Source organism: Mandrillus leucophaeus, unplaced genomic scaffold (genome assembly GCF_000951045.1).
Source record: "Mandrillus leucophaeus isolate KB7577 unplaced genomic scaffold, Mleu.le_1.0 Scaffold246, whole genome shotgun sequence".
Classification (NCBI taxonomy): domain Eukaryota; kingdom Metazoa; phylum Chordata; class Mammalia; order Primates; family Cercopithecidae; genus Mandrillus; species Mandrillus leucophaeus.
Genome location: NW_012102543.1, coordinates 590,308 through 601,164, shown reverse-complemented (window position 1 = coordinate 601,164; position 10,857 = coordinate 590,308). Strand labels below are relative to the sequence as shown.

The 10,857-nt window shown below is 42.7% G+C and overlaps 1 protein-coding gene across 5 annotated transcripts in view; it reads left to right on the top strand.

Annotated features, from left to right (window-relative positions):
* Nucleotides 1-10,857, top strand: part of PSEN1 (presenilin 1) — a 95,894-nt gene that overhangs the window by 56,989 nt on the left and 28,048 nt on the right. For all 5 annotated transcript variants that reach the window (XM_011983101.1, XM_011983099.1, XM_011983100.1 and 2 more), the window contains one exon: nt 6,512-6,579. In XM_011983101.1, coding sequence (XP_011838491.1) covers nt 6,512-6,579 — 68 coding nt within the window. The remainder of the gene's footprint in view (nt 1-6,511; nt 6,580-10,857) is intronic.

Below are 10,857 nucleotides of genomic sequence, written 5' to 3'. Positions count from 1 at the left end.
GGGGCTGAGTCTTGCTTTGTCACCCAGGCTGGATTGCAATAATGTGATCTCGGCTCACTGCAGCCTCAGCCTCCCAAGTAGCTGGGATTACAGAGATGTGCCACCATGGCCAGCTAATTTTTGTGTTTTTATTAGAGGTGGGGTTTCACCATGTTGGCCAGGCTGGTCTTAAACCCCTGGCCTTAAGTGATCCGTCTCCCTCAGCCTCCCGAAGTGCTGGGATTACAGATGTGAGCCACCACACCTGGCTCTTTACCCTCTTCTGGGAGTGACGACACAAATGACTTTTTATTCCACAGGTCTCTGAGGTTCTGTTTATTTTCCAATTTTTTTCACTATTGTTCTGGTTAGATAATTTCTATTGATCTGTCTTCAAGTTTCCTGACATTTGCATTTTGTTACTAAACCTATTCAGTGAAATGTTTTTGGTTATTTTATTTTTAGTTCTAAAATTCCTATTTAGCCCTTCTTTACATTTTTTTATTCTGAAACTTAAAACTTTCCTTTCATTTTAAGAGTGTTTGCCCTTACTTCTTGGAACATTTTTATGCTCCGAGGATGTTGATATTTTTGTTTTATTGGCCAGTTGATCTGACTGGGTTAGGTCCAGCCAGCCTTGTGTGAACTGTGGTTACGTTATCAGTTCATTTTTCAAAGCCTTTGCAGTGTTGCTCAGATCTGCCCCATGTATATGCCACCCAGTCACCAGTCTGGGACTGGTATAGTGGTGTTTGTAATTCGGTCGTCAGGGTTGGTGTGTGCTGTTGAGGATCACATCCATACCCGCTCACCTTGGGAATGGACCCACAAGTTTATAAACAGCTTTAAGAGATTGCTTTAATGAGTTTCTCTCTTTCTGTGATCTCCCTGTGGTTTCTTGGGCTTCCCTTTTCCATTCCTGCAGCTCAAAGTGGACTTTATCTTCCTGAAGTCAGGGCCAAAATGTGGGAGGAGAGAGAGAAATAAAGCAAGGGCTATTTGCCCCACTCTCTTGGAACTGCCATTCCTCCAGTCAGAGAAAAAGGATTCCCTCCCTCTGAATTTTAGGCTTCTGCCACCCACATTACTATCACCAGAGGATTGTGTGAGGACTGGGCATACAAGAATGGAGAAAAGGGGAAAAGAAGGCCGAGCGCTGTGGCTCATGCCTGTAATCCTAGCACTTTGGGAAGCTGAGGTGGGCGGATTGCCTGAGCTCAGGAGTTCATGACCAGCCTGGGCAACGCGGTGAAAACCTGTCTCACTAAAATGCAAAAAATTAGCCGGGCGCGGTGGCGGGCGCCTGTAGTTCAAGCTACTCAGGAAGCTGAGGCAGAAGTATTGCTTGAACCCGGGAGGCGGAGGTTGCAGTGAGCTGAGATTGTGCCACTGCACTTCAGCCTGAGTGACAGAGCGAGACTCTGTCTCTAAAAAAAAAGGAAGAAAAACTGGATTTTTACACTCTCTGGGTGTTAGGAGAGCTCTTTCCTGATCCTCAAGCCAGAACTAGAGGTCTTGTGGAGCTCCCATTGTCTTGCTAATGCCCACTCAGGTTGTATTGAGTACAGATGGAGGAAGAAAAAAATGGTAGGCTCACTGCTAGTGCTTCTAATTCCCCAGCCCACCTACCTCTAGTTACTTTTCATCTTTTGCAACCAGCTGCTGCCTGCTTTCTGCCCAGGTTTTGTAACTGTGTTCAGTGGGACAGAGAGAGTGGAATGTGCTTTACTCCATCTTATCTGGAATCTTTCTTAATATATTTTTTGTCACATTTGTGCATCTTTTATCCATCCTTCATTTTGTTTTATTTTTTGAGACAGAGTCTCGGTCTCTTGCCCAGGCTGGAGTGTAGTGATGTGATCTTGGCTCACTGCAGCCTCCGCCTTCTGGGTTCAGGCAATTCTCCTGCCTCAGCTCCCAAGTTGTTGGGATTACCAGTACCCGCCACCATGCCTGGCTAATTTTTGCCTTTTTAGTAGAGACGAGGTTTTGCCATGTTGCCCAGGCTGGTCTCGAACTTCTGACCTCCGGTGATCCACTGGCCTCAGCCTCCCAAACTGCTGGGACTACAGGCCTGAGCCACCACGCCCAGCCCTATCCTTCATTTTAGACAGTTTAAGGGGTTTGTATTCAGCCAGGTTTCCACATTGACTTGTTCATTTGTGTTGTGATGTTTTTTAATGTTCAAGTCTTAGCACGCACAAACAATTATATAGAAACAAGTTGTTTACTTTGACTCCCAATATTAGTAAAAGGAGCTTTTGAGTCAGAGATCAGTAACTTGCCAGAGCCTGTTTAGAAATAAACCCTGAGGATTTCTCCTATCAGTGGTTGGTTATGCAATGTCTATGGCAAGCCCTAGAAGCTAAAAGACCAAACCTTAAAATGTTAGAAACAGAAAAGGCAGTTAATTATTATACATAATTTGTTATAAAAGGAACTATAACTTAGTAAAGTCAGATGATTTCTGGCCTTGACGGTTTAGGGTTTAGAGAAGATACTGTTGTGTACTGAAGCAGGGCTGTTTTCTTTCATATCCTTTAGCACAGGAAAGCAGAACTAGGGATTTTTGCAAGATGAGAAAGCCCTGTTTTAATGTGTGTATATAACATAGTAATAAAAGAAATGCATGTGAAAATAACAAATTAACATATGTGGCATATTGACTTTGTCAAGATTAGTCTTTTTTGTCAAGTAACTAAGCCAAATTAAATCAGTAATTAGAAAAAGTTTGTACACTGATTTAGTAATCTTGCTTTTATGATATATTCTAAAGAAGGAATTGGAAATGCAGAAAAATATTTGTGAAGTAGGATGTTCATTTTAGCGTAAATTAAAATTGGGGAAAGAAAGGGAAAACAATACAGATTCCATGCATAAGGCAAAAGTTCAATTGTGGGTTTATCCATGTGAGTAGACTATTATTTTGTCATTTAAAAATCATAGTTTAAGCTGGGTGCAGTGGCTCATGCCTGTAATCCCAGCACTTTGGGAGGCTGAGGTGGGCGGATCACCTGAGATCGGAAGTTCGAGACCGGCCTGACCAACATGGAGCAATCCCATCTCTACTAAAAATACAAAAAAATTAGCCGGGCATGGTGGCAAGCGCCTGTAATCCCAACTACTCGGGAGGCTGAGGCAGGAGAATCGCTTGAATCTGGGAGGCAGAGGTTGCGGTGAGATTGCGCCGTTGCACTCCAGCCTGGGCAACAAGAGCAAAACTCCATCTCTAAATAAATAAATAAATAAATAAATAAATAAAAGTTTCAAGCCAGGTTCAGTGGCACGCACCTGTAGACCCAGTTACTTGGGACCCTGAGACAAGATGATTGCTTGAGCCCAGGTTTTCCAGTCTAGCCTGGGAAACATAGTGAGACCCCAGTCTCTTAAAAAAAATCATGTTTTCAAATAATATTTGGTGGCATGAGAATATGTTTGTAATAAAACATTACGTTTGTGAAAGCAGAATGTAAACAGTACACTAGTTGATTCTCACTGTTAAAGGGTCTTTACACACGCCTATACATGCAGATAGAAAACATGTCTGAAAGGGAAATGGTTTTGTTTTGTTTCATACTGTTTTTCTGAGACAGAGTCTCACTTTGTCACCGAGGCTGGACTGTAGTGGTGCTATCTCGGCTCACTGCAACCTCCACCTCCTGGGTTCAAGCAATCCTCCCACCTCAACCTCCCTGGTAGCTGGGGCTACAGGAACCCGCCACCACGCCTGGGTAATTTTCGTATTTTTAGTAGAGATGGGGTTTTGGCATGTTGGTCAGGCTGGTCTCAAACTCCTGACCTCAAGTAATCCACCTGCTTCAGCCTCTCACACTGCTGGGATAACAAGCATGAGCCACTGTGCCTGGCCTGAAAGGGAAATGTTGGTATTAATTTTGGTTGTCACTGCCCATTAGAATAGTTTTCTTCTTTTAGTGTTTCTGTGTTTCTTAAATGTTATAAGCATATGTTACTTTTGATTCAGAAAAATGCTATTTTTAAAATAAACAAGACTGGGCATGGTGACTTTCACCAATCTATCTGAGACCAGAGGATCACTTGAAGCCAGGAGTTCAAAACCAGTTTGGGCAACAGAGTGAGACCCCCCACCTCTACAAAAAAAAAAAAATTTAAAAAGGCAGGCATGGTGGCGTACCCACGCCTATAGTCCTAGGTACTAGGGAGTCTGAGGTGAGAGTATGGCTTGAGCCCAGTGGTTTGAGATTGCAGTGAGCTATGATCATGCCACTGTACCCCAGCCTGGGCGAACACAGTGAGACCCTATCTCAAAAAATAATAAATAAAAATTTGGGGGCTCATATAAGGTACAGTTAAAAAAAATTAAAATTAGGCCAGGCACGGTGGCACACGCCTGTAATCCCAGCACTGTGGGAGGCTAAGGAGGGTGGATCACTTGAGATCAAGAGTTCAAGACCAGCCTGGCCAACATGGTGAAACCTCATCTCTAATAAAAATACAAAAATTAGCTGGGCGTGGTGGTGGGTGCCTGTAATCCCAGCTATTCGGGAGGCTAAGGCAGGAGAATTGCTTGAATCTGGGAGGTGGAGGTTGTGGTGAGCCGAGACCGTGCCACTGCACTCCAGCCTGGGCAACAGAGTGAGGCTTCATCTCCCAAAAATAAATAAATAAAATTAAAAAAAGAAATAAGAACATCTCCTTCTTCCCTTGCCAAAAAACCAAGGTGAAAAGCATCTCTCAAGAAAGATGAGAATTTCAGTTATTTAATATTTATTCTGGTCCTTAATTTAAAGCTTAATATGGAATCCCAGCGTACATCTCCCACTGTTAATGTCTGTCTTGGCCAAGACAGACAAGTTTTAAAGAGTGAGATAAAATTTAGGCTAAAGTTGAAGTATTTGGAGGGAAATATACAAGTGTTCTCACCTTACTTTTTTTGTTTTTTTGAGATGGAGTCTCGCTCTATTTCTCAGGCTGGAGTGTAGTGGCGCGATCTCAGCTCTCCACAACCTCTGCCTCCCAGGTTGAAGTGATTCTCCTGCCTCAGCCTCCTGAATAGCTGGAACTGCAGGCGTGTGTCACCACGCCCAGCTAATTTTTGTATTTTTAGTAGAGACGGGGTTTCACCATATTGGCCAGGCTGGTCTTGAACTCCTGACCTCATGATCTGCCCACCTTGGCGTCCCAAAGTGCTGGAATTACAGGCGTGTGTCACCACGCCTGACTTCTCAGTTTACTTTGATATGCGTTAATAATAACAAAGACTAATGGATGAGGAGCTAGAAAGAAATTTTATAAACCAAGTACTGCAAAATATGAATGGTAGACTCTGGGTGATATATGAGTATATACTGTAAAATTTGTTAAATTTTGCTGTGTGTTTGAACATTTTTGTAACAAAACGTTGGAAAAGTTTTGTGGAAGAACACCAGAAACAACTTTGTTGTATTGGATAGTCAACTTAATTTAGAATATTCAAATGTTGGCCAGGCACGGTGGCTAGTGCCTGTAATCCCAGCACTTTGGGAGGCCAAGGCAGGCAGATCACCTCAGGTTGGGAGTTCAAGACCAGCCTGACCAACATGGAGAAACCCTGTCTCTACTAAAAATACAAAATTAGCCAGGCGTGGTGGTGCATGTCTGTAATCCCAGCTACTTGGGAGGCTGAGGTGGGAGAATTGCTTGAATCCAGGAGGCAGAGCTTGTGGTGAGCCAAGATCACACCATTGCACTCCATCCTGGGCAACAAGAGTGAAACTCCGTTAAAAAAAAAAAAAAAAAAAAAAAAGAATATTCGGGCCGGGCGCGGTGGCTCAAGCCTGTAATCCCAGCACTTTGGGAGGCCGAGACAGGTGGATCACGAGGTCAGGAGATCGAGACCATCCTGGCTAACACGGTGAAACCCCGTCTCTACTAAAAATACAAAAAAAAACTAGCCGGGCGAGGTGGCGGGCGCCTGTAGTCCTAGCTACTCGGGAGGCTGAGGCAGGAGAATGGCGTGAACCCGGGAGGCGGAGCTTGCAGTGAGCTGAGATCCGGCCACTGCACTTCAGCCTGGGCGACAGAGCGAGACTCCGTCTCAAAAAAAAAAAAAAAAAAAAGAATATTCAACTGTCCACGAAGTACCAATATCTAGGTAAAGCCATTCTGTTGGCCTTTCCCAAGTTGTACTATTTTATAAAGTTGTTTTAAAGAGAGATGTGGGCCGGGCGTGATGGTGCACATCTGTAATCTCAGCACTTTGGGAGCCTGAAGCGGGCGGATCACTTGAGGTCAGGAGTTTGAGACCAGCCTGGGCAACATGGCAAAACCCCATCTCTACTAAAAATACAAAAATTAGCCTAGCGTGGTGTCACACATGTGTGGTTCCACCTACTCAGGAGGCTTAAGCACGAGCATTGCTTGAACCCAGGAGGCAGAGGTTGCAGTGAGCTGAGATCACGCCACTGCACTCCAGTCTGGGCGACAAAGTGAGACCCCGTCTCAGAAAAAAAAAATTTGTACTTTTTAAGGATTGTGGGACCTGTTAATTATATTTTAATGCTTTCTTTTCTAGGTCATCCATGCCTGGCTTATTATATCATCTCTATTGTTGCTGTTCTTTTTTTCATTCATTTACTTGGGGTAAGTCGTGCAATTTTTGGTCTGTCTTTCAGAATTAACTACCTTTGTGCTCTGTAGCCATCACTTAAAGCCATGTACTTTGTTGAAGAATTACTCTGAAGTTTTAATTGTTTCCACATTTAGGTCATACTTGGTATATAAAAGACAAGTCAGTATTACTAATTGAGACATTCTTCTGTTGCTCCTTGCTTATAATAAGTAGAACTGAAAGAACTTAAGACTGCAGTTAATTCTAAGCCTTTTTGAAGATTATATATTCTTCTAGTAGAAGTCTGAATCAAAATGTTAAGAAAGGGTTTTAAGAATGTATAAAAACCAGAGTAATTGATTTTCATACTTCTGTATTTTTTTTCGGTGACTCTTTTTTCTTTCAAACGAAATCTTATATGAAATTTTCATATATAATATAGAAAAAAGTGGATCTGGTCTGTCAAAGAGAATAGTGAAGCTCAGAGATCTGCCAGCCTGGCCTTTTTCTCAGCTCAAGTGGCAGAATACAGTTTGTAAACAATTGCACTAGCTCTTAAATTCAAAGAGGCAGTAAAACTAATAAATAAATTGGAGAGTTATTTCTTTGGTAGAGGGTTAAAGGAAATAACTACAGACAAAAGAAGCAAATATTAGAATCTACGTGAAATGGATGATATTCTAGAAAAAAAATTATCAAAACTGACCCCTGAAGAGAGAGAAAATTTAAACAGAGCAAAGAAGAAATACAGAAAGTTACAAAGAAGTTTCCACCCCACCTGCACAAATAACAATAGTACCGGGCCCCAGTGGATTCATGGGGAAATTCTGTTAAACATTTATTTAAGGAATGGTAACTCTAATACTAGGTGTTCCAGAACATATAAAAAGAAAAAAGGTTCCAGATTAATTTTAATTAATTAATTAATTAAAGAAGCCAGCATAACATTGATAACTAAAGCCTTGCAAGTTACCAAGTAAAAGAAAACTATTGGTCAGTTATATTTATTGATCTCAAAAGAATAACAGAATATTAAGAGAATTCAGCAATAGATAGAAAGAATACTACTTTTTTTTGAGTCTCACTCTGTCGCCCAGGTTGGAGTGTAGTGGCATGATCTCAGCTCACTGCCATCCCCACCTCCTGGATTCAAGCGATTCTCCTGCCTCAACCCCCCAAGTAGCTGGGACTACAGGTGTGCACCACCACACCCAGCTAATTTTTGTATTTTTAGTAGGGACAGGGTTTCACCATGTTGGCAAAGATAGTCTTGATCTGCTGACCTTGTGATCCGCCCACCTTGGCCTCCCAAAGTGCTGGAATTACAGGCGTGAGCCACCGCACCCTGCCATAATAATACATTTGACCAAGTGGAGTTTGTTTGCAGAATGGAAGACTGCTTCATTATAAGTTGCCATATCACTAGATCACCATCTCTGTACTTGCTAAAAGGCATTTGATGATTCCACACGTGTTCTTGATCAGATTCCTTAATAAAACAAATAGATGGGGTCAGGTGTGGTGGCTCATGCTTATAATCTCAATACTCTGGGAGGCTAAGGTAGGAAGATAGCTTGAGGTTGAGAGTTGGATACCAACATGTGCAGCGTAACAAGACTTTGCCTCTACAAAAAATAAATTAGCTAATTGTGGTGTGTGCCTGTAGTTCTAGCTGCACGGGAGACTAAGGTGGGAGGATGGCTTGAGCCCAGGAATTCAAGCCTGTAGTGAGCTATGATTGCACCACTGCACTCCAGTCTCTAAAAATAAGTAAATAAATAAATCTCTAACATTATAAAATGTATGCATCTCATTCTAAAGGCCAATGTCATCCTCATAGGGAAACTAGAAACTTGCCTACTGAGGTCAGGAATGAGATGGAGGTTTTCTTTTCTCCTCTTCTCTTCTCTTCTTTTTTTGTTTTTTTCTGAGACAGAATCTTATTCTGTCATCCAGGCTGGAGTGCAATGGTGTGGTCTCAGCTCACAGGAACCTCCGCCTCCTGGGTTCAAGCAATTCTCCTGCCTCAAGGCCTCCCAAGTAGCTGGGATTACAGGCGCCTGCCACCATGCCTGACTAATTTTTGTATTTTTAGTGGAGCAGAGGTTTCACCATGTTGGCCAGGCCTGTCTTGAACTCCTCACCTCAGGTGATCCGCCTGCCTGTGCCTCCCAAAATGCTGGGATTACAGGCATGAGCCACTGTGCCTGGCTGAAATGAAAGTTTTCTTTATCACCAATTATCTAGCATTGCTCTGGAGGGACTATCAAACACAATTAAACAAGAGAAAGCAATAAGAACTATGTAATTTGGAAAAGAAGGTTAAATTACCAGTATTTGGAGATAAAATGATTGTTTACTTTGTTTTAGAACTAACCGAAAACCAATTCAAATTACTCAGTAAGTTTGGTAAGGCAATTGATTACAAAATTAAACAAAAATACCCTGGCTGTGTGCCGTGGCTCATGCCTGTAATCCCAGCTCTTTGGGAGGCTGAGGTGGGTGAATTACCTGAGGTCAGGAGTTGGAGACCAGCCTGGCCAACATAGTGAAACCCCACCTCTACTAAAAATACAAAAAATTAGCCAGGCGTGGTGGTGGGTGCCTGTAATCCCAGCTGCTTAGGAGGCTGAGGCAGGAGAATGGCGTGGAGGTTGCAGTGAGCCGAGATTGCACCATTGCACTCCAGCCTGGGCAACGAGAGCGAAACTCCATCTCAAAAAAGTAAAATAAAATGAAAACATAAATCAATAACCTTCACATAAACAACTAGTTAGAAAACATAATAAAAGGACAAGTCCCATGTATGATAGCAGCAAAAAAGATGAAATATCTATAAGTAAACAAGAATTGTGCAAACCCTGGACACTGGTGAAGCAGAGGTGCCAGCTGAGGTCCTGCCCCCAGCTCCCCTTAAGCTGAGCAGTGTGGAGAACATCTTGCACAGGCTGCTGACTGCCTTCCAAGAAGCCCTTGACCTTTACCATGTGTTGGTCTCCCGTGACCAGGTAGGCACTGAGCAGTAGCATGTGTAGACTGAGCTGACCTCTACCTTCCTTTGGATCCACAGCCAGTTGTAGGCCAACAACTGGGTGGATGGGTCTGATGTGGCTCCAGGCCCTCTCCAGCTCAGGTTACCCCTCCTTATGTACATTGTACTCAGACTGTGCAGAGGAAGGCAGGGGCACTGAGGGCCAGCAGTCCCTGTTCCTGCTTCTGAAGAAATAGATATTTTAAGTGAATAAAACTGAGGGCCAGCAGTCCCTGTTCCTGCTTCTGAAGAAATAGATGTTTTAAGTGAATAAAGTGACAGCTTAGAGGAGTGAAAAAAAGATAATATGCAAGATCTATTATTGAGAAATTTTAAGGCTGGGTGTGGTGGCTCACACTTGTAATCCCACCTATTTGGGAGGCCGAGATGGGAGGATCCTTTGAGCCCAGGGGTTCTAGACCAGCCTGGGCAACATGGTGAAACTCCATCTCTACAAAACATACAAAACTTAGCCAGGCATGGTGGTGCATGCCTGTAGTCCCAGCTGCTTGGGAGGCTGAGGCAGGAGGATGACTTGAGCCAAGGACTTTGGGGCTGCAGTGAACTATGATTGTGCCCTCTATCCAGGGTGACAGACTTTGTCTCTATTAAAAAAATTAAAATATGCTGTCATTTGTGTCAAGTAGAAAAGTATATGTATGATATGTATAGACTTTCTGGAAGGATGTACATGAAATTAGTAATAGTGCTTTCCAGCCAGGCACGGTGGCTCACACCTGTAATCTCAACATTTTTGGAGGTAGAGACGGGGATTGCTTGAGCCTAGGAGTTCATAGCCAGCCTGGGCAACATAGCAAGACCCCATCTCAAGAAAAAATAGTGCTTTCCTCTAGAGAGGGGAACCGTGGGACACAATGGGGAGAAAACCTACTTTTCAGTGTCTGTTGTGAATTTTATATCTTATTCATGTATTACCTAGGCAAAGAGTAATAAATAGGTTTTTTTGTTTGTTTTTGTTTTAGTTCGAGGATACCGGAAATGCTTAATATAAATATCTACATTGTCCAGAAATTTCAATGTTTACTCTATTTTGGAATTTCAAAGTGGGAGAGGAATCATCTTTCTGGACAGTACCTGAAACTCAAAGTTTAAAGGCGTGCTTGCTTTCTCCTCAGTTACCTCAGGCATCTTCTATAGTTGCAATCTCTTTGTTATTAGATGGTGGATTTTTCCTCCCCAAAATTAAAATAGCGTTTTCTTCATTATAGAAATACTGAATAGTCACTGTGTTTTAAAAAGACATTATGTAAGATGATAA